The sequence below is a fragment of the Oculina patagonica genome, chromosome 7 (assembly GCF_052425735.1).
Source record: "Oculina patagonica isolate OP01 chromosome 7, crgOcupat, whole genome shotgun sequence".
Lineage (NCBI taxonomy): Eukaryota > Metazoa > Cnidaria > Anthozoa > Scleractinia > Oculinidae > Oculina > Oculina patagonica.
In genome coordinates this window covers 5,829,384-5,853,714 of record NC_135764.1, presented here as the reverse complement: position 1 = coordinate 5,853,714, position 24,331 = coordinate 5,829,384, and the positions used below count along the sequence as shown (strand labels likewise).

General features: G+C 38.2%; 2 protein-coding genes across 2 annotated transcripts; both read left to right on the top strand.

Annotated features, from left to right (window-relative positions):
• The first annotated feature begins 3,045 nt into the window (after positions 1–3,045).
• LOC144659441 (spondin-1-like) lies at positions 3,046–11,309 on the top strand. The gene is made up of 3 exons (XM_078519887.1): positions 3,046–3,776; positions 5,291–5,533; positions 6,701–11,309. Exons 1-3 carry the CDS (start codon positions 3,251–3,253, stop codon positions 6,859–6,861), a joined length of 930 nt encoding a protein of 309 aa, XP_078376013.1. The 5' UTR covers positions 3,046–3,250; the 3' UTR covers positions 6,862–11,309.
• A 105-nt stretch (positions 11,310–11,414) lies between these two features.
• Positions 11,415–22,795, top strand: LOC144659431 (spondin-1-like). Its single transcript, XM_078519866.1, has 4 exons — positions 11,415–13,401; positions 13,803–14,048; positions 14,765–15,010; positions 22,495–22,795. The coding sequence occupies exons 1-4, from the start codon at positions 12,708–12,710 to the stop codon at positions 22,608–22,610; spliced, it is 1,302 nt and encodes a 433-aa protein (XP_078375992.1). The 5' UTR covers positions 11,415–12,707; the 3' UTR covers positions 22,611–22,795.
• The last annotated feature ends 1,536 nt before the right edge of the window (positions 22,796–24,331 follow it).

Sequence of the window (24,331 nt, the reverse complement as noted above, 5' to 3'; positions counted from 1 at the left end):
TGAGTGTTTTGTTGACAAATACACGCACGCGCTGGCCGCACAATGAACGAGACATTTTCAATACTGCACGAGGCGTAGCCGAGTGCAGTATTGAAAATTTTGAGTTCATTGTGAGGCCAGCAAGTGCGTGTATTTGTCAACAAAACACGAACGAACAGACTCTAACCCTTTTAATATACAATCTGAGTACACTGCATCGAACTGCAAGCGATCATCGACTTAACGAACTTCAAACAACAAACTTAATGTTTAAAAATAAGAAGTGTAGTAGTACATAATTACACGGGATTACATCAATAATATAAAAATCACAAATTAGCCGTACAGAAATAAAACTTAAAATGGTTCATAAAATCGTTCATCAGCTGTGGTCGTTCATAAATACAGTCAGCGAGAAGCTTGTTCAATGCAAGTCGATGGCTTTCACAATCAAGCAACTACAAGCAAGTCAATCGCACACAAAAATGTATTTATTGAGCTGCAGTTTACCTTTGAACATGAAAGCGCTTCAAGTTGTTATCCTCTTCGATTTTGTTTGGTATTGGATCGTTGATAATTTGAGGAATATACTTTTCTTCCACTTCTTCAAGCTTTGAAGCTGAAGACACCTTCAATAATGCACGATTTTCGTGCATTATTGTCAATACTGCACTGTCTGAGTTTGCTGACGACAGGTAAAGCAAAATCACGTGATCTATTTTAACCAATTGCGCGCGTGGATTTTGGACAGTGAACGAAGATTGTATATTAAAATCCCATAAAGCACGCTGTATACGTCACGCGCGTGCTTTATTGAGTTATAATGCACGCTGCTTACGTCACGAGTTTAAGCTCGCGCAATTTCTTTAACATTTCATAAAAGAAATAAAAAACTTTCTCCTCGTGCATTATTGAGTTATATAAGCACTTGGGAATTTTTAAGAACACTCGAGAAGTGCGAGAAGCACTCGGCTGCGCTTCGTGCTTCTCTATGCACTTCTCTCGTGTTCTTAAAAATTCCCGCGTGCTTATATAACTCAATAATGCACTCGGGCGCGTTTTTTATTTCTTTAATAAAACATGGCTTAGGCTTCTTTATTTGCTTTATGATATAGATTTTAGACACCGCGAGTAAAACGTTTAATTAAAAATATGCACAACAAGAGCGAGTAAACAAAGATGAAAAGCAGAAAATAGTTTACGGGAAGACCAGAAAACTGACACAATTTCATTCAGTGTTCGACATAAAATAAGGCTAAACATTTCAGGTAAATTTGTTTACCTTTCAATCTTGGTCTTGTCTTTATGAACTTCAATAAACTTCACCGACTCTGAATGCAATTTCGTCTCAGCATAATATAATAGTCTCGATGGCAGCCGTCCCTTGCTTCGTTCGGCTTGAACAAGCCGTATAATTTCCAAAAGAGCTATTGCTTCGGATCTTCCCGTAAACCATAATTGTTGTCACAATCAAGTTCCAGCATGAATAGACGATTTAAGTAGAGATTGTCGAAGCAAATCTTCGAAAGAAAACTCTCTCGCTCGCTTTCCTTGCGAGTTTCATTCAACTCAAGAAGTGAACACCGCGGCACAAATTTTCCCGCCTCATAATTTCACTTCGTTTACATCAAAATGAAATGTCCAGTGGATTTATACTTAAAAAGGAATTCGATAAAACAATTATTCCATTCTACCTTGTTGGATACGAGTGGTTATAGCCAACGAACAGTCAACGACGCGCGAAGCACCCGAGGAAAGGTGACGAAAAACAATAAAACATGATTTTTCAATGTTTTATACTCTGATAAAACATAGGTTTTTAGCCAATCAGAGCGCGCGTAGACTCCTATCTATATTATAATAAATATTCTTAAGACCATTTTAGCGAATAAACGGAGCTCGATTGCAATACAAACACTTCCATACTGTTATTTGCGTACTTGTGTAAATTTCAATACATATACACTATTCACAATTCAGATCCTTAAGGACACGGAGTGAAATAGGCCAGGGTGGAGGTGGTCGATTAAATAAAGCTTTTACGCAATTTGCACGAAAAGTTTTAACTTTTATATTAATTTACACGACCCACAAGCTTGTAAGCTTTTAACTTTATCGTGTTTAAATAAAGGCAACTTACCTCCAATGTTAAAAGAAACTTTAAAGACCCTTTTAAAAAAAATTGCTCGATTGCAAGTCAAACACTTCCAAAATGTTATTCATGCCTATGTAAATGCTAATGTACTGTTAATATCAACGTGTTCCAAAAACATTCAAATTAATTCACTTTTACGAGCTCTGATCCTTATAAAAATCGAAGGAAAATAGGCCAGGGGGGTTAAATTGTGGCTTTGCGCAATATGTAAAAGCGCCTTCAAGTCAAGTCGCGATACAAAAAAGAATGATGTTTGTAGTTAAAAATGTTCCGTCTATTTTGAAACAGAAATGATATACAGAGTTTCAGCTGCTAACACTCAGAGTGTATATTTTTCACCTCTCCTTTTATCATTTGCAATGTTAAGAACGTTTCGGCTTTTGAAAATAATACCAGACGCCTCAACAAAGTCTGAAAAAGAAACAAATTCAATAATCAGTGTTTCATTTGGCTTACCTACTCTCGTCGCAGTTTGAAAAGAACCAAGACAAAAGCCTTTGCTTTATTCCAAGGAAACATCGACGCTGCTCGTTGGACTGGGGCTGCTTCCGTTTAAGATTGGAATAACACTACATGGATTCTTTTCCCGGCCATTGTTAGAAAAGCGGAGAGAACGTGACTCGATTTATAACCGCAGAATTGCTTGGAGTCCACATCTGTGGCGTGGCATGTGCTTGGAGTGCACCCGGGGCCTCGAAAAAGCCAACAATTACCGCATACATGGACAAGAGATGCATGGAATAAATCATTAAGCTTACTGATTTAGAAACTGTGCTCGCTTTTTATGTTTTGCATAGATTAGTCGTATAATTGTGTGCTTTGCTTCATTGATGCTGTTGTTAATTACCTCATTTTCACTTCAGTGAACTTGATGCATTTGTCTTCTTCCTAATTGAAGAGATCAAAAGCAACCAATAAAATTCATGGCGGTTAGAAATGTCACCTACTATACTTCAATCAGAATAACTGCATAACTGCCAATGCTAATTTCTCATTATATTAATTACAAACGGGCTGCGCAAGTTTCACTCAATGTTCTTGTTGCAACTTACTTCCGGGTTAGCCGCGTTGACTTTTTTTCTTGTCGGTTGATTAAATTTCAAGACAGTCGCAAAAATGCTTTCGCTTAAAATAACGATTCTCGTGTTCGTGACTTTACTCATCTTTGTTGATCACAGTGATGCTTGGCGGAGACGTCGCCGTCGCAGTTGTCCGCTGCGAGATTGCCAAGTCAGTTCTTGGTCTTATTGGAGTTCGTGCAGCGCATTCGCTTGCAAACAACACGGAACACAGAGCAGATCAAGAACAGAAGTATCATCTGCGTCTTGTGGAGGAGCGCCATGCCCTGACTTATACGAAACACAGCAGTGTTATGGAACTACACCGGTTAACTGCCAATTGAGTCCCTGGTCGGAGTGGAGCGCTTGCACTACTCCATGTGGCATTTTAGGAACACAGAGCAGTTCTCGTCACAGGATAACAGCAGAGCAATGTGGCGGAATATGCACTTCTACGATCCGTATAACACGAGCGTGCCCAGAACTCAGTTGTTTGAACGGAGGAAGTTTAAAAGGTAGCATCTGTTTCTGCAAGGAAGGCTATTCAGGGGAATGCTGTGAGAAAGCTGCAGGGAGTGGAAAAGGTAAATATTTGAATAGTAATCTAGCCAGCTCATATAAACACACTATTGATAAAGATGAAATGTTTCACCAGCGTGGGACAAAAAAAAAATCTGAGTCCCCGACGGGAATCGAACCCATGGCCTCCCAGATACCGGTTGAGCTATGAGAGACTCTTTGTGAGCGAAGCCATTAACTGGTTAACTGGTTTCATACTTGAGACGCGTCTTGCAACTGCAAGCTCAGCAATGTCAAAATCAAAGATGTGTAATAAATAAAGATGGATAAAAATTTGAAGTTCGGTAAATAAGGGATAAAGATGAAATGTTTCACGGGCGCGGGAGAATGAAAAATCTGAGTCCCCGACGGGAATCGAACCCATGGCTAAGGGAAACATTTCATCTTTAATATCACTTATTTACCTAGCTTCAAATTTACCATATTTATTTATCACACACAAACTATTATCTGCTAACTCTTTAACTTATTGCTTGGAAAGCTATGATGAACTGTAGGATGTCTTTACCATCCGTTTTCAACTAGATCTGAATTCTGTGACTAAGTGCCAAACCACTATTTAAGTAGAGCGAGAAGCATAAGCTTTAAAATTGAGCTATGAAGAACGATCGTCAGTAACTTAATGTTCTGTTTATGTAACACAATGGAGGATCACTCGCTAGTGTTCGGGGTTCGAACACAATTAAAATATTGTCTGCACTAGGCAAAGAAATCATTGTTACAGACTGTAATGCCGCACTTGAAGGATTTTGCGTGCACAGTTTCACGTCTGGAGAACTTTTCGCTTCGTTAATTCTCGGAGAGAATTAGTGAGCTCGACTTGTAAGCAAGTCTAGGAGAGAATGAAATCAACTGAACAGGGGGACTGAATAAGAAATTTGTTCATGTTTGGGAAAGAAGTGTATGTAAAAAAATATGTTCTCGCGCTATCTCTGGAGCTGCCAAAGCTATCGAGTTGAAAAACTTGCACGTAAACTATGTGTGCTGAGTGTGTTAACTGTGTATAATGACCATTAATGAGTGACTGTTTGTAACTGTAAAACTAAACTGCGCTTATACATTTTATTGTCTGGACAACTACGTTTGGCAATATTAAACGCTGCCTACAGCAGGCTACAGTGAAATACTTATAAAAAAAGTTTGGAACGCGCGATGTATTTTTGTTACGCGTTTATACCTATATTGAACATATTGGTTGAACATATATAAAAATTGCATGTCTTTTGATACTTCTGATACTTCAGAAACAATCCGCTGTAAATGACCCTTATTCACCTGGGAATGTTCTTGAAAATTTCAGCTATTTGTAACTCCGCCTTTTTTAGATATCGCCAATTAAGTGTTTGCTTTAAAAACGCAAGCTTGGATCCTGTTTCTGGTCCAATCTCAAAAGCGTGCAAACTGGCTCGAGTACCTCCTCTCCTTCCATGAACCCTTACAAGAAAACTCTTCAGTCTATCAAGGCCCGCACTTCCTTACCCGTGGTTACCCCTAGTTTATTTTCTTTTTTCTAAACCAGATCAAGTTGACTGCCAATTAAGTTCCTGGTCGGAGTGGAGCGCTTGTACCACTCTATGTGGCGTCTCAGGAACACAGAGCAGCTCTCGTCACAGGATAGCTCTGGAGCAGTATGGCGGAACATGCACTTCTACGTTCCGTAAAACACGAACGTGCCCAGACCTCAGTTGTTTGAACGGAGGAAGTTTACAGGATGGCACATGTTTCTGTAAGGAAGGATATTCAGGGGAATGCTGTCAGAAAGGTAAAACTGAAATAAGCGAATAAACGGAAGTGAAATTATTACATTTCTACATAAGGTGTCCTTGCTCAAGAGTTCTGTTATTTAGTGCAAAAGCCAGCGTTGAAGCAGATAAAAAAACACTATGACTGAAAATATGGTTAGAGAATCTTTTAGCCTTGTTTCGCCAACGAAACTAACTAACCAACTAATGTCGTGTTTTCACGAGAGAGGTTTACTTCGGTTACTGATCGTTACTGTTACTGTTACTGTCAGAAAGGTAAAACTGAAATAAGCGAATAAACGGAAGTGAAATTATTACATTTCTACATAAGGTGTCCTTGCTCAAGAGTTCTGTTATTTAGTGCAAAAGCCAGCGTTGAAGCAGATAAAAAAACACTATGACTGAAAATATGGTTAGAGAATCTTTTAGCCTTGTTTCGCCAACGAAACTAACTAACCAACTAATGTCGTGTTTTCACGAGAGAGGTTTACTTCGGTTACTGATCGTTACTGTTGACCGCGGTTTGTTTACTTAAGTGCAGTTATTAGAGAAGCTGTTTTCACAGAGTTAAATACTCAACTGAAGTAGGTAGGAGACAACTGATGAACGTGGTAGGTTGAGCTTTTCTCGGAAACTACAGTGTGTGTTGTTCCGAACTAAAATATTTAAAGAATTTTGGCCACAATTTATCAATTATCCTTGCTTTGCCAACGTTAACGGTAGAGTTTAATGGTCGTTCCTCCTAAACTACTCGGCGTCCTTCGCACCGTTGGCTTTCTATTGATCTTGCCGTCATTTACCGAGATTAAATAAGGCATTTACACGATTGAACTTCTTATTTCAGTTACGTTAAAACAAAACCAAGGTTAACGGGGTAACTAAGACAACTAACTAACTAACTAACTAACTAACTAACTGACTGACTGACTGACTGACTGACTGACTGACTGACTGACTGACTGACTGACTGACTGACTGACTGACTGACTGACTGACTGACTGACTGACTGACTGACTGACTGACTGACTGACTAACAAGCTAATTTGCTTATTCAATCACACTTACTTGTAATTGTGATCGGTGTACTTGTCATACTTGTTGTTCTTGGCATTGCCATAATATTATATAAGAAGTGCAACACCAATTTCTTTAGCTGAATACTAACCGTGCATTTTTTCTTCAACAGAGGCTAATAAACATTTGCTTGCGATGATTTTAACGCCTTGTCTCACTCTGGTAGTGCCGTGTTGCGTTGCTGGTATAATATATGGCGTATACAGGTGGTATTATAAAGACAGGGTTAGACCATTTAATGGTAAATGTATATGTGAATGTAAATGTTGTTAATAGTGGTCATGCACTTAGCTTCCAAATAGCTTGTTTGCAGGCATGCCACTGAAACAGATGAAACAAATATTCTAAATGAACATAACATGATTAAAAATCCCAAATGGCAGGAGGCAGACCAGTTGGCTATATACAAAGCGTGACCGAGGATTTGAACTCGGGACGACCGAAAACAAATCCAGCTAGTGGCAGGGTGGAGGTTTTGAACCCTGGACCTCCGGATTACAACACCAGCGCCCTAAACCACTCGGCCACGCTGTCTTCATTCTCGACCCTACAGTAGGCATGGTGACCAGAAAAATAGCACCGAGGAAAATTGTATATTGATTTATTATATAAACATCAGTGAAATACCAGGAAATCTTTCGCGCGAAAAAATCATATTTTCACACGTGAAAATAACATGTTATTTTCACATGTGAAGATATCGATTTCGAAACATTTTCTGACAAGTTTGCCCTGTTTCAATGCTGAATGAGCCAAAGTAAATCAATATCAAGTCGAAACATCTTCGGATCTTTCTCGGCAATCTTCGGCAATCTTCGGATATCTTCAGAAATTTTCGGAAAAGTTCGGAAAATGTCCGTAAACATTCGTACGACCTTCGGACAACATTTTGCAAATCTTCGGAAATCTTCGGAAAATGGTCGGCAATCTTCGGAAAATCGTCAAAAACATCGTAATTAGTAGGTTTATATAATAAACAGAATATTACATGGTTGCTTGGAGATATGAAATTTATCTTCTCGTGTTCAAATCGATATCCCACTCGTTCGCTGCGCTCACTCGTGAGATATCGATTTGAACACTCGAAGATAAATTTCATATCTCCGCGCAACCATGTAATATCCTCTATGTATCACCAAACACTTAGTACCAGTCATAATCTAAAATGCATGAAAGTATATGTAGGGTTGAAAATTTTGAAAGGACATAAGGACGCCATCAAGCTGTAGTCTCTAGCTGTTTTGTCATTTTAAAATGACACATTTTATTTGCTGAATACGTGTGGATAAGCATAGAGTAGGAATGTTATTAGTTGGTAGTTTGCTGAATTATGTTAAAGTGACTCAGTCTAGAAATGATTATTGCTAGAAAATCATTACTGGTGAAAAAAACTTAGCTTTCGTCTTTCAGTTAGGTTATCTTTGTAGAAACATCGTTCATACTGAACCCTAAGGGTTTAATATAGACTAATAAAGCAACTAATCAACTAGTTACGCATTTGGCTCTATCAACAAGAATGAGTGGACGCCAGTTTACACCAATGATGAAACTTGACTACACATAATTTGCCACTGCCTGTTTTTGCGGCTTGTAAACATCTCTGTCACTTATATACACGTTTGCATCTTTTAGTTATATACAACTGAACAAAGATTGGTTTCTACTGTAGTATCATGGTCTGATATTTTTGCTGCAAAAGGCCACAAAAAAGCGCATATTAAATCACTTATTTCTGAGAAACGTTCACTTCCTTAATTTGTTAAAGATTATATGATGTATTCGTTGGTCGTGGTCTGTTGATGCTCTTCTTGGAATCGTAAATTCCGAGACTATCCGAGACCCTGAGTCTATTGTTTGAAAATCAAAGACAGGCACCTGATTTATAACAAAACCAATGCCGAAACGTGCATGTATTAAGGTCGCGGGGGATACCAACTGCATGAATAAATTCATGAAGAGAAATTTTGCTTGACCTGCATCTTTTAAAACGCTTATTTCTCAGCTGTTATGGGTGCGATTAAACTCAAATTTTACAGAGACATAAAGAAATGACGCAAGATTGTGAATGTCATCTTTTATTTGGTAGATTGCATTTAACGGCGATGTTATAGCCTCGTTAGTGCCAAATTGGGAAAAACATGATTTTGTGGCAGAGTTTGCGGAACGAGTAGGAGACAGCACACTGTGATCTTGTCAAAAGCTAATCAGTCAATACCTCAAGAGTGTCATAACAGAAGCGGATTTTTTAATTTAAAGTTTGCCAGCAAGTTATGGCGGTTTAAGTGCGCAAATTTGAATTTAATGTCTTCTACCTCTTTCTAAAAGCGCTCTTTTAAAATTCCGCTTCTGTTATGACACACTACAGTATTCATAGTTTACCTATCTGCAGTGGCAAGTAATGAAGTTCTGTATCCGCGCTGTATTCTCTGCCACAAAATTGTCGGAAAAGTCCAAACTTTGAGATTTCCGAAGGTGTCCCGACCTAAATACGATCATTTTTCCAAGGAGAGATGTAATTATGGTAATTATATTCCACGCTTTTATGGCGAGAACAATGCGTTTTTAAAAAGGGCACGATTGTTTATGCCAAATATTTTGTGATTAATCTGAGTTGCAGAAATATTCAAATTTAAATGAAAATAAGCTCAAAGACTTCCTACAATCTATATGAACGTATATCGCTAAGTGTTGTTTTAATTTGGTTAAAATATCAAAGAAACAGGGATTTTTTACAAATCACACGCAAGCGCCCATATTTCGGTCCAGTCATAAATATCTCGTAAAGTCGTCGATGTCAGTCGTTGTACTTCGTGCATACGCTTTAAATAAATGCATAATGATGAGCCTAAGGTGTCCCCCGCGACCTTAATATGCACGAGGCATGACTTCATGACAGAATAATCCGGCAATGCCGCTGGGATTTCGCCGACAAAAAAATAACCTCCACTCTGCCTCCATACGTCAGGGTCGGCGAGGGTTTTTAGGTATATGGTATACAGGGGGATTTTAAATAGGGTATCAAGTATTTAAAGCTAAAATTATCGGTGTAAAGTATACTGTGTTTTGGCTTTTTGTATGATTTTGAGGGGAAATTTTGGGTATACTGGGTGCATGTTTCGCAGGTATATTGGTACACTACTTACCCCCCTGGCGTACCCTGATACGTTTTCGCCAGCGCTCCCTGGCTTTGAAAGAACAGTTTTCGTTCGTGGATAGCTACCTGGAATATCAAATTACATCACAAACTTGCTCTCTTATTATGATATGTACTCTACCAGCCCGAACAATTCCTGCACGTTTTACCAACATTTAAATACGTGCGTCAAAATTTATACTACCCAGTGAGAAAGATGACAACAGAAAGCTGTACCAAATTTTGGGTTAGTTTCACGGGGTAAGTGATTTTGCAATTTCAAATTAGAATTAATGAATCACGGCTACTAGCTATCAAATATGCGCTTTCTAGAGACTTCAACTGAGTTGCGTGACTCGCCCCCGGTCAGGGACATTAAGCCCACGTTTCATAACTTGTTAACAATGAAATGTCTGAAACAATTTAATTAATAGCTAGTCTGCCGCGCCTTTGATACCACCATTGTGTGCCCATTATTCCGAGGCCAAGATGACTGACGGAACATAAATGAAAATTTTCCAAATGAAAAATTGTTATTCATTAGGCGAACGTATCAATTATAAATGAAAACTGGGACACTTCAAATAGCTACTCGTATCAGCGTCACATACGACAGCAAGTTCAAAATATATATTCCCTTCTTTCGAAAAACAGGCAAACCTCTTACCCTGCGGGAAAACAATTGAAAATATTTGGCAATTAAAATTGCTTTGACTATCCGTTGGAGACTGACATCAAACTTAAAGTACCCAGTTAGGCTTTCTATTGGTTTGACCACTGGACTGAAGAACTCCTAGGGCGATTCGTCTTTCTCGATCGACTGGTTCCTTTGAAGGATTGCGATGTATGACAACACTTATAAAGCTGTACACTGTTCGGAAACACGCAAATAGAATGTTGTAGTTTCAAGGTACCAAATTCTGGGTTTGCTTCAAGTCTTGCAATTTCAAATCACTGGACCATTTATTAACTGTCAAATGTTTGTAGTTATAAAATTGCGTGATCCAGACTCACATTAAGGGAACGCTCAAGCGTAACCGTTTTTATCCATAAATAAAATAAAAAATGACGAACATTTGTCCTCCTTGTGGGGTAGGGGTAGAAAACTTTAAGTTGTTCGCCCACCGCTACCGTTTAATTTATTATAATACTTAATTCAATAATTATATATTATAATATATAATTTAATAATTTATAATTATAATTTCTACTTCAAAGACCTACTTAATTATCACACCTCTCAATGAACATTAAAATCCTCTTCACAGCACCTTCTGGTGACCCTTATGTGGAGAAAGAGCGTTTGCTGTGGCGGCCCCGAGACTATGGAAGACGATTCCATTCGAACTACGATCAAGTGTTTCCATTTAAATTTTTTAAGGACATTTAAAAACGTGCCTTTTTAAACAGGCTTTTTAATTTTGTTTTAATTTTTAGAGTTGTAACTATTTTCCCTTCATCTTTTTAATATTTTCATTGTAAAGCGCCATGAGCAATAAGTGGATTTGGCGCTATATAAATTATTTAATATATTATTACCTTTGCATTTGAAATCGCTCATTGCAATCTTAAACGCTTATTATTATTATTATTATCATCATCATCATCATCATCATCACCATCATCATCATCATCATCATCATCATCATCATCATCATCATCATTATTATTATTATTATTATTATTAGAAGAATTCAGTTATTATTACAATGTTGAAATCGTGGCAGAGTTTTTGAAATTTAAATCTGTATCAAAAAATAATTATTAAGAGCAAGTCTGTGTTAGAATGAAGCAAAGTGGGAAATGAAAATATTTGACCCCCCTTCATATTTTGTATGCAGTTAGATTATTATGTAGTGAATCTAGAAAACAATATGCAAGACATAACGATACGATACGATACGAGGTCCGTTCCCAAGATCAAGGGTACAGTTTTTCCCTATACCCACCGACCTAGTCCAGCAAAAAACGTTGTTATTTTTTTCTACTTTTATTTGTTTGGTTAAGAAACCCAGAAAGATTGTCTCGCAAAATCTTTGTTTGCATGCGCGCACATTCCATTTCAATATTGAGTCGATCAAGGGGTTAGCAAGAGTGAAGAATTTTGTTTGCTATATAATTCCGAAAAAATGGCTTTGCTGAAATGTACCGCACTTACGGAAAGGTTAATTATATTAAATTCACACAGTAGACATTCAAGAAAAGCAACCGAAGTAATAAATAAAGCACAGATGTAGTATCTACTTAGAGCATTAAAATCAGTCACAAAACTAAACACTTTTAAATTAATTTCGGCAGTCCCGATAAATGTGTTGAGAGGAACTCTGCTCGCAAGTGTTAAGTTTGTTAAGCCTAAGCAGTATTTGAATGTCGATGTTACTCATAAACACGTTTAGGTCTGGCAGTTCTAAATAATAATAATAATAATAACAAATGTCTTTTTACTATAGTGCCAAGCTGCATATATTTTGCTGCTGGCGCCCATAACAATTTCTGAGAAACGTTGTTATTGTTTCAAACGCATGAACCGTGGTTTGTTGATGTCCTTCGTGGAAACAGTTACTAAGGAAGTTAGCACTCTCTAAAACAAATAAAAAATTCATGAATGAATGTTTCAAAACTGGGTTTACCTTATCCAATCGTGGTTTTTCCCATAATTGCCATAAGAGCGGAAAATACTTGATTCAATTAAAAACTGCACTGCCGCCCGAGATCTCGAAAATAACAACACTTCCTTAAACGGAAAAAGAAGCATCCAATCAGTTTCATGGTACTAGCCTCGCTTTCACTAATCCACCAAATTTAGGCATGCCAAGAATTACATTTCAATCAAAACTATCTGCGCAATTACTTATAACTCAGTTTAAAACTTTCGACCTTTTCTCGAAGTTTCGTTTTACGTGATGTATAACGCGGATTATTTAGCGCAAGCCGCGTTAACGTTTTATGTTCAGAGCTATTGACGTTTCCCAAGTCTCGAGCAAAAATGCTTTCAGCTAAGATTGCAATTCTGGTTGTGTTAGTGGCTTTAATCGTCTTTGTTGATCACAGTGAGGCTTGGCGAAGGCGTCGCCGTCGCAGATGTTCACCAAGAAATTGCCAAGTCAGTTCTTGGTCTTCGTGGAGTTCGTGCAGTGCATCTCAGTGCGGACAATACGGTTCACAAAGCAGATCAAGAACGGTAACAACAACTTCAGCTTGCGGAGGAGCGGCATGCCCTAACTTGAAAGAAACACGGTATTGTTATGGAACTGCACCGCAAGATTGCCAAGTCAGGTCTTGGTCTTACTGGAGTTCGTGTAGTACATCCCAGTGCGGACAGCAAGGTTCACAAAGCAGATCAAGAACGGTAAGAACATCATCAGGTTGTGGAGGAGCGCCATGCCCTGACTTGAGAGAAACACGTCAGTGCTATGGAACTAGATCAGTAAACTGCCAATTAAGCTCGTGGTCGAAGTGGAGCGCTTGCACCACTCCGTGTGGTATCTCAGGAACACAGAGCAGCTCTCGTCATAGGATAACAACGGAGCAATGCGGCGGAACATGCACCTCTACGTTCCATAAGACACGAAGGTGCCCATATCTCAGCTGCTTGAACGGAGGAAGTTTAAGACGTAGCATCTGTTTCTGTAAGGAGGGTTTTTCTGGAGAATGCTGTGAGATAGGTGGAGGTAGAGAAGGTAAATATCATAAAAGTAAACTAATTAAACAGCTCATAATTTATAAACACACAAACTCACTTTTATTTGCAGAAATATGTAAGTCATTTCTTGGAAAGTAAAGATGAATTGTAGGGTGTATTTATCACCTGTTCTCAAACTAAATGAGTTACACGACTAAGGGCCAACCAAATTTTCAAGTAGAGATAGAAAAAGAACCTTTAAATTGAAATATGTAAACACTTTGAAAAAGAAAAAAGAAAACCGTGGAAATAAGAATATGGAAAGCTCTTACCCTTGTTGTCTCAATTGCACCAGAAGTGTTTATTTGAACGGAAACGAAATCAGGCGTAATAAACAGGAAATTTCAAATACCACAAAGAAATAAATAACTTGTCAGTTGTTCCTTTTATCTACACCAGATAAAATTAACTGCCAGTTGAGCCCCTGGTCGGAGTGGAGTGCTTGCAGCACTCCGTGCGGCGTATTAGGAACACAGAGCAGCTCTCGTGACAGAGAAGTTCTAGAGGAGTATGGCGGAACATGCACTTCCACATTCCAAAAGACACGAGCGTGCCTACAGCTCAGTTGTATGAATGGAGGAAGCTTACTAAAAGATGGCAGATGTTCTTGTTTGGAAGGTTATTCTGGAGTTTGCTGTGACAGAGGTAAATATAATAAAAGTAAATAGACCAGCTTGTACAAATGAATACGTTCGTATCATTATTCCCTGAAATCTTGAGCTCAATTCTTGGTAACTTAGTAAGGTGAATTATACGATATCCTTGCCTGCTCTTGTGCTCTATAGCTTCTGTACCTTAGTTCAAATCCACTTTTTGAGCAGAGAGACAGAGAGTAATAGAAACCTTGAAGTTAGGATAGAAAACAAAACCTAGCTAGGCTAATAACAAAATGAAAACCAGGGAAACATCATTGAATAGTTGTTTTCCAAGTATTGCCTAATTTGCATCAATAGGTTTTATTTAAGCGGCAAGGAACTCAGGCGTAAACAACCAGAATATTCTGGCGTTCGTGTCATTATTCCCTGAAATCTTGAGCTCAATCCTTGGTAATTTAGGTGAATTATACGATATCCTTGCCTGTTTTTGTGCTCAATAGGTTCTGTACCTTAGTTCAAACCCACGTTTTGAGCAGAGAGAGAGAGAGTAACAGAAACCTTGAAATAAAGATACAAACAAGACCTAGCTGGCTAACAATAAAATGAATACTAAAGACACATCGTTGATGAGATGTTTTCCAAGTATTGCCTAATTTGCATCAATAGGTTTTATTTAAACGGCAAGTAACTCAGGCCTAACAAACAGAAAGTCCTGGCTTTCACAGAGAAATAAATAAACGCTCATTTGTTATTTTACTTCACCAGAGAAAATGAACTGCCAATTAAGCATCTGGTCGGAGTGGGGTCCATGCAGCACTCCGTGTGGCGTTTCAGGAACACAGAGCAGCTCTCGTCACAGGATAATTATGGAGCAGTATGGTGGAACATGCACGTCCAATTTTCGAAGGACACGCGCATGCCCAGAGCTCACCTCATGTTTGAACGGAGGAACTTTGCAACATGAGACATGTTCGTGTGCGGAGGATTATTCTGGAAGTTGCTGTCAGATAGGTAAATAAAGAGAACAAACAATATAAGAAACAATCAAATTAAAGATTGCCAGAGCACACGAGAATGTTAGACGGAGTTGCTGGCTATTCTGGGAAACGAATTCTGTGATTTAGTGCCAGAGATTTTTCTTTATACATGAAAACCTGTGGCCGAAATTGTACAGAAACGGAAAGCACTGACAAAACAAAAATGGTTGAAGAGACCACTTAGTCACTGCGTTTAACAGCAAAAATTGGCTATTGCTGTCCCACTAATTTGAACCTTGTCCGATATTTTTTAGTTCTTTATTATTAGATATATTAAAATGTGGCCGCTAAGCCTTTCTTAATCAGTGAATTTTCTGCCTTTTTTAATATACAGTGGAACCTCGATTTAACGAACATCTATATAGCGAAGTCCTCGATATAACGAACGATATTCTTCGCCCCAGTAATAGTAAAATATATGGAAAAGAACCTCGATATAACGAAACCTCGTTATATCGAGGTTTCAGTATTGGGAGAAAACAGTATTGGGAGAAAAGACCTCACCCGTCTTATACAAACTAAGTGTAAATGTGACATATGCAGCTAGCCGATATACATTTTTAAATTTTTAATTTTTAAATCTTAAGAGCACAGGTTTCCTACGGTCAAACATACCGTATTTATTCGAATAACCGCCCAACCTCGAATAAGCGCCCACCCTGTAGATACGTTAAGTTAATAAGCGCCCAGCCTCGAATATGCGCCCACCCCCACTTCCCTGAAAAGAGGGAACAAGAGTAATTTTGATTTTGTTAAAGTTCAGATTGAAATTGACTAAGTACTGCTAAGAGACTACTCCGAAGACCGAGTTTTTTTTTAGTTTAGTGATTTAAATTTAGTAAGCGCCCAGGGCGCTTAATCGAATAAATACGGTATGTCGGTAAGAGTCCTTAAATGGATTTCGCTCATACTCTTACCATGGGTAGGTCTCAATATGAAATAAATCACAGTATACTTTGTTTGGCTAAATATCGATTTGTTTTCGAGAAAATCGATAATTCTAAAATCCAGCAAAATTGACGCTTTCGGAGCTCAAAATTTATGCCGAGTTTGTTAGCTTCGCGTCGAAAAATAAAGCACTCTGGAAGAAAAGTACCTATTTAATATCGAAGAATAACATCAAATTAGTACGTCGAAAGCAATTTCTGCTCTTAAAGTCCTTTTATTTACAAAATATAATTAAGTTTATTCGACACACTTTTGATTTAATTCAAAATAGGTCAAACTTATCGCTTTATTTAAGTATGAGCGAAGCGAAATAAATGGCCGAAAATTTGGTATTAGACAGATAAATGATTGTTCTTTTCGATACTAAAAGGATTTCCTAGGGAAATGATTTAGTGCGATGCTTTCAGATCTCAAAGTTGCTTAAAATTCGTTAATTTAACCGACCGTGTTGATCTTATCAACATTATGTAAACATTCCACGCAAAGGTTAATTTTCCCCATGTGAACTTCAACTGAGTAAAATAAAAACATAGACTTGCTTACCGTGGTGTTCGCTGATACATTGTAAATCCTGTTTTCCTCATTTACGACAAAACCTAAGCCCTCGGCGAAGCTGTTATCCAATTTTCTTGACGCGCCATTTGTAACTGATTTCCACGTCTTGAAGTGACAGTTCTTTTCCATGCATTCTTGAAAACAGTCCTGAGTCTTAACTGATCAGTGTAAACAGGAATACGAAGTACTTTGCTTTAAATCAACTTAAAGCTTAGCAGCAGTGGTAGATAAATCGATACGGCCGGCGAATCTTCATTTCGAAAACCGCCATTTGAGATTTGTCGGCCCTTTGTCCTGCGGTATGCAGATAATTAATTCACACTTGAGTAACTTCCGGCACATGAAATCGACAACCACCGTGACCAGATAGCACCCTCCTTTTCGAAATATTGGTCGAGGCACTATTTTTATCATTTTAACATAAGCTCTCAATGAAAAACTTTTGGGCTGAACTTGTAATAAAGTTTCACTTCAGTTAGCCACCGTTCGAGAGAGTTGTTAAATGGTTGCATGAAATCCGGGTGGAAAGTTCTTCTGTTGCGTTGCTTCGCTTTGTTTCATATTTTCTATCCAGTTCTTACCCTTGTTCAAATTCTTGTCCCTTCTTCAGTGGAAAATTTGAAACGACGTTAAAATCCCTATAAGACGGAGATCTCTTTTAGACGAACTGAGTTGGAGCCGGTCCCGAAGGTACCCGTTTCAGAGAGAGTTGGCTGTACACAAAACCTTAGATGGCGTCGTTGGATCCGTCTCCCGTGAATGTCAGTTAAAAATATATATTCCGCTGTGTAGTCTAGCCTGTAAACAAGCTCTCCTTCTTTCTCCTGTGGAGGATTGGGCGAAATAAAAGTGGGAAGGAAAGGTGGGGAAGGGGTGGGGAAAAAAGGGACCATATATCATGTATATGCAGTTGTAATACCAGTCACGGTAAACAATTTATAATAAAACGCTGAACATTTATGACTGTTTACACCAAGGTGTATATTGGTGTAAAAATTAAGGAAAGGGTGCTTTTCACTTCATTAGATTAAAGCTAGGTGAAGAAAAGTACACGTAATCAGAAGTTTGTTATGGACTTCTGACGTGATGCCATATTTTGTATTTATTTCTGCAAAGTACAACAAAGCATTTATACCAAAGTAGCATTATTAAAAAAAAATGAGCATAATTACAGTTGAGCATTATATCGGACAAAAAACAAGCATTGTTAGAAGCATAACATTCCCTTTTTACCAGCGTAATTGGAAGGGCCTCTGGTATTCAGTTAGAAAGAACTTGCATTCAAAAGATACCGCGTTCTAGAAACAAGTCACCCCGTTTTGGCTGCTGATATTTTGGAACTTTTGTGTGTTCAAAATACCATATCTCGTTCTAGATATCGTCTGATATTGAAAATCCCGTTCTAGATCGGGAACCCAAAACCACGACCTCATTGGACGGCACAGAGCCGTTTTTGGGGAATACCCCAGCTTCGACAACTCCTTCCTAATAAAGTTCGCCTATTGAATTGAGAATTAAGGTGATTATAAAGTTATTACTTTATATCTCTTGTTGTTTGGAAACTTGAGTCGTATTATAATTATAACCGTCTTATTTATGAAGGAATAGACTGCGGATAATATTTGAAACTTAAACCGTTTTCCCCTAATAGCTTCCAAATCAACTCAAAAACACACCGGAAAACAGGTTTAAAAACAAAATATTTATATAATGACTATGATATTTTTAATACATTTGGGTTCCCTGACGGCGAAGCGCTTGTCCCTCCCCGCAAGCTCTGGCGGGGGGCACCTTCCCTTGTTTACGCCGGACCCCAACAGAATATATACATGGTCATATTTTTTAACATTCACGGAAGACGGATCCAACGATAACATCTTAGATTTTGCTTTCACCTGTTTTGCCTTGACCTAATCAAGAACTTGGACAAAGGTAAGAACAAAAAAAAACTATAAAGTGAAGCAACGCAACAGAAGAACCTTAGACCCGGGAGTTAAAAGCGCTGTCATGCAACCATTTAGCAACTTTCACAAACGGTAGCTACCTGAAGTGAAACTTAATTACATGTTCAGCCCAAAAGTTTTTTATTTAGAGCTTATATTAATATAGCAATAACATGGCGGTTGTCGATTTCATGTGCCGGAAGTTACGCAAGTGTGAAATACATTATCTGCACACCGCATGACAAAGGACCGACAAATCTCAGTTTTCGAAAAGAAGATTTGCCGGCCGAATCGATTTATCAACCACTGCTACTGTCCGGAACGTTTCGGTCCGATTTTCGGATAGGATATGCCTTCTTATTACACGGATAGGATAGGCCTTCTGTTTACACGGGGCCGTTCTCAGTGAGTGGGGGGCGTACAGGAACCGGTGCGGGACGGAACCAAAACTGGACCTGCTATTTTGCAGGTCAAGTTATGGAACCGTTCCGGACCGGTTCCAGAACCGTCCTGTGTAAACACATGGATCGGTGCCAAACGCTTCCGTGTAAACAGAGGCCGATCCGGTCCGGTCCAGTTCGGAACGGCTCCGGTCCGGTCCCGTGTAAACGTAGCCTAGCTGGTTAGAGTATAAAAATGACTAAAAAAACGGCAAGGACAGGACTAACACCAGGTGTCCGTCTTATAGAGATCTTCAATAAGGGAGAGTTGACTCTACAACTGTTTTGCCTTAGCCTAATCAAGAATTTGAACAAGGGTAAGAACTGGATAAAAAATATGCAGCAAAGCGAAGCAACGCAACAGAAGAACTTTCGACCCGGAAGTTAAAAGCGCTTTCATGCAACCATTTAACAACTCTCTCGAACGGTGGCTTACTGAAGTGAAACTTAATTACAAGTTCAGCCCAAAAGTTTTTCATTGAGAGCTTATGTTAAAATGATAAAAATAGTGCCTCAACCAATCACCAAAAAGCAGGGTGCTTTCTGGTCACGGTGGTTGTCGATTTCATGTGCCGGAAGTTACTCAAGTGTGAATTAATTATCTGCATACCGCAGGACAAAGGGCCGACAAATCTCAAATGGCGGTTTTCGAAACGAAGATTCGCCGGCCGTATCGATTTATCTACCACTGCTGCTAAGCTTTAAGTTGATTTAAAGCAAAGTACTTCGTATTCCTGTTTACACTGATCAGTTAAGACTCAGGACTGTTTTCAAGAATGCATGGAAAAGAACTGTCACTTCAAGACGTGGAAATCAGTTACAAATGGCGCGTCAAGAAAATTGGATAACAGCTTCGCCGAGGGCTTAGGTTTTGTCGTAAATGAGGAAAACAGGATTTACAATGTATCAGCGAACACCACGGTAAGCAAGTCTATGTTTTTATTTTACTCAGTTGAAGTTCACATGGGGAAAATTAACCTTTGCGTGGAATGTTTACATAATGTTGATAAGATCAACACGGTCGGTTAAATTAACGAATTTTAAGCAACTTTGAGATCTGAAAGCATCGCACTAAATCATTTCCCTAGGAAATCCTTTTAGTATCGAAAAGAACAATCATTTATCTGTCTAATACCAAATTTTCGGCCATTTATTTCGCTTCGCTCATACTTAAATAAAGCGATAAGTTTGACCTATTTTGAATTAAATCAAAAGTGTGTCGAATAAACTTAATTATATTTTGTAAATAAAAGGACTTTAAGAGCAGAAATTGCTTTCGACGTACTAATTTGATGTTATTCTTCGATATTAAATAGGTATTTTTCTTCCAGAGTGCTTTATTTTTCGACGCGAAGCTAACAAACTCGGCATAAATTTTGAGCTCCGAAAGCGTCAATTTTGCTGGATTTTAGAATTATCGATTTTCTCGAAAACAAATCGATATTTAGCCAAACAAAGTATACTGTGATTTATTTTATATTAAGGCCTACCCATGGTAAGAGAATGAGCGAAATCCATTACAGGGCTCTTGCCAAGAATTTTCATTTTTGTTTGAAATTTGTGCATATGTCCTCTTAACTGCTATTTTTATCTTTCACCTACTTTTATAATAAAATTTTATATTCTATTGTAATTTATTTATTTATTCATTTATTTATTTATTCTCAGAATTTAAAGGAGAAGTTCACTCCAGAATGGCCGTTTATTTTCTTTACGCCAATAAAAAGTTTATACAAAAATATGTTATTCACCAAAATTTCAGCTTTCAACGAGCGCTAAGACCCTACGAAATCTTTCTCTAAAGTAGCCCAAAATTCGACAACTGAACGCCGCCATCTTGGAGCTGTTAATGTATGCGTGACGTCAAAGAGCTCAGCCTGAAGTTTGAATACTCAAAACTCCTTGTTTTGTTTTGTTTGTCAAAATGCCTGTTTTTGCAGCTCCATGTTTCTCAAACAGAGCTCCAAGAGATACAAAAAACCTTTCACCGTCTTTCAATATCTAAAAGAAAAAATGCTCACGAATGGATTATTAGAATGGGCAGAAACGAAAAATTCCTGGCAAAGCGGACATAAACATTTGTGTGTTCCGAAAACGATACGGAAGACTGCTTCGAAGAAGATCACAGATACAGTCTCCTGAGTGAAAATATCCACAAAAAAAGAAAAAGGCAGACGCAATACCAACCAATGTTACGATTATGCTATTTCACTTTTTTACTTTATTTCAGGGAGAATTTTTAATCAACCAGAGAAACTCTCTGTTGTTGTTGTTGTTGACTTCGTCGTATTTTCTCGATTAAACGCGGGTCCCCGATTAAACGCCGGCTTCGTATAAACGCCGGGTCAAAACTGCTAACTTTTAAATAAACCCTGGGGGCGTTTGATCGAGGTCCCGGCGATTATTTGCGGTCAAGCAAACAAGTAAATATATTCTTTTCAGTAGCACTGCTACGACAAACTGGTACGGTCTGCTACTTTGGCAATTTTTTATAATGTTCAAGGAAACGTCCGGCGTAAAATAACTAGGATGGATGCTGTAAACAAAACGAAACAGCAATGTTCGCGTTCATGTCGTCATGACTGACGCGAACAGTGGAGGAGGACGTTTATTACCGCGAAGGACATTGGCGACATTGCCGTTTATGGACTTATTGGTTGTTTATGTTCTGTTTGTCACAAATCTTGATTGCAACATGCACGTACCGTATGCAATACTGCAACATTGGTAACATGATCATCCTCGGAGACCCAGAGACAGATTGTCGAGCGGGACGACGAGAAAAATCGAGGGTCTCGAAGGATAGGTAATAATAGATCAACCTGAAAAAGTTGCAGAAAATTGCACTTCAATAATGAACTCGATCGGACCCCGATTTAACGCCGGAACACACAAATATTTGTGTCCGATTGTTCTTTAAATATTGAAAGACGGTGAAAACGGAAATACCTCTTTTTGTATTTCTTGGAGCTCTGTTTAAGCAAAATGGAGCTGCACAAACAGGCATTTTGACAAACAAAAGCCACTACAAAGAAACAAGGAGTTTGAAGTAATTAAAATTTTCCCGCTCAAGAAGTAATTAAAATTTTCCCGCTCAACTTCAGGCTGAGCTCTTTGACGTCACGCATACATTAACAGCTTCAAGATGGCGGCGTTCAGTTGTCGAGTTTTGGGCTACTTCAGAAAAGGATTTCGTAGGGTTTAAGCGCTCGTTAGAAGCTGAAATTTTGGTGAATAACATATCTTTGCATAAACTTTTTATTGGCGTAAAAAAAATTACTGGCCATTCTGGAGTGAACTTCTCCTTTAAGTGTAAATATTTTAACTTTAAATAGCTTAGATATGTAATAATGTAAATAGTGTCCACAATTAGTTTTTTTAAGCTAAATACTTCAGACACTTTAATAAAGTATTTCATTCATTCATTCAGCGAACATATTTTGCCAGTCCCTTGGCCCTATCGAGGTTCCACTGTAATTCATTCATTCGAGTATTTTTAGCTCTTTGTTGGCTTGTTTATTTACATATTTATTCATTTAGTTAATACTCACAGTACACTTTTTCTTCCACAGCCGCTCAAAAGCAGAAGTCGATTAACTTTTTGGAAGGTGTTTTCATTGCTCTTGGCGTAATTGCAGTAGTTGGTGCGGTAGTCCTATATCACAAGTGCAGACGCTGGCTCCAGTGATTCTTGTTTTTATGTCGGCATGACCACGTTTAATAAAGGCGGGGAATATACATTGCATACATTTTGGTTATTATCACTGAAGCTCAGTACCTATAATAATTAAAATGTATGCCAATAGTGTGGAGTACTTAAACGGACAGTGTCGTGACAGAGTATTGACAATTCTCTTTCCAACTTCCAAATCGTATTGTGTAGCTATCATTGCGTGCACGTTGTGCGGACCTATATTACGTCACGAATTTGCATCACGTGACCAACCATGTGCGTTGTTCTCGCTTGGATTCGCCATGTTGTTTTTATTTCTTTACCTTGTTGAACATTTTGGACCTAACGAAACAGTCGGTAAGAGTCATATTATTTGCAAAATGTACCTACATGTACTTCGATTCGTTTCCTATGTTTACTAGTTCATATTTGTATTTGTAGAAAACCTGAACTATAGTTGGTATGCCTGAACTGAACCTGGATTGTTAGAGTGTAATCTTGAAACCTGGATCGTATCATGTATTAAAAGTTCTGAGTTTTTGACGTTAAATTTGACTTTGAATCACTACATAGCACTTGGGCTGTGTAACATATTGCCAAATACTTAACAATTATTCCAGGAGCGCGCGTTGGATATGAGATGGTTGATAACGGTAGCGCCGAGTTGGCTATAACAATCCCATATCCAACAAACGCTCAAAGAATTGCAATATTTGATCTCCCCAGCTGTTTTCTTTGACGCGTATCGGCTACCATACTTGTGGTGAATGGTATATGAGGTCATATACCATTGCCTGTTAATCAATTAAAACTCAGGAATTGCAATATACCATTGCTAGTTTATAATAACACCAAATATGCAAATAAATAGGATAAAAAGATTATACAGAGGAAAATGGGATTTTGTGTAAGAAGTACAGGATTACAATGATGAAAGTGGGATACAGTCCATCAAATTTGTTTTTGTGGCAGGATGTCAAGAAGTCAAAAGTTCCATTCTGGAGAAATTTTAAATCTTTTGCCATATATTTTTCTGTTTAGTTGATATTTTTTTGCCTTCACCAATTTTGATGCTTTTGTCTTCCAATTTCAAGACAATAAAGCAAGTTCATGGCCAGCTCCCTGCCGTACGTATAAAAAAACAATAGAGAGATTAAGCATGACGTTTATTTTCCCCGCGAACGGCAAAATTTCAACTTCTGCCGTTTACCGTTTGGCGTTCGTACGCGAAAATGAGTAGTTTCGTGTTTGCCATGAATGTGGAAGTTTTCCTATTTTTATAAAGTGATTGATTTTAGAATTTGATGAACAAGTAACAAAATAATAGGTAAGCTCGCGTTTGCCGTTTGCCCTAAAACGTCATGCTTAATCTCTCTAATATCAGACAGAACAACGTCCGTTTAAAAAAAGACACACTGACGCGGTGAAGCTGTCTAATAATTACTCATTTTCGCTTACTGAATACGTGTAGATATAGGCATAAGTTTAATTTTGAACTAGCCATTCAAAGTAGAAAAGGTACAATAACTGTGGTGTGCTATAAAACAATGTTAAAGTGAAACGATTCGTGAAATGATTCAATCAACGTCAATAACCGCCATCGAAAGATGAAATGTCATTTGTGCCTAACAATTCTCTGAACACTTTATTGTGTAAGATCTGTCTACTCTTGGGGTAGGCACCTATCATTAATTTACTAAATTTATTACTCTTAAGGTGGATTTCCACTGTCGCGT

Coding starts and splice junctions, on each gene's coding strand:
- LOC144659441 (XM_078519887.1), top strand. CDS start 3,251: ATGCTTTCGCTTAAAATAACGATTCTCGTGTTCGTGACTTTACTCATC. Junction 3,777..5,290: donor AGCTGCAGGGAGTGGAAAAG/GTAAATATTTGA, acceptor TTTCTAAACCAG/ATCAAGTTGACTGCCAATTA. Junction 5,534..6,700: donor AGGGGAATGCTGTCAGAAAG/GTAAAACTGAAA, acceptor TTTCTTCAACAG/AGGCTAATAAACATTTGCTT.
- LOC144659431 (XM_078519866.1), top strand. CDS start 12,708: ATGCTTTCAGCTAAGATTGCAATTCTGGTTGTGTTAGTGGCTTTAATC. Junction 13,402..13,802: donor GATAGGTGGAGGTAGAGAAG/GTAAATATCATA, acceptor TATCTACACCAG/ATAAAATTAACTGCCAGTTG. Junction 14,049..14,764: donor TGGAGTTTGCTGTGACAGAG/GTAAATATAATA, acceptor TTACTTCACCAG/AGAAAATGAACTGCCAATTA.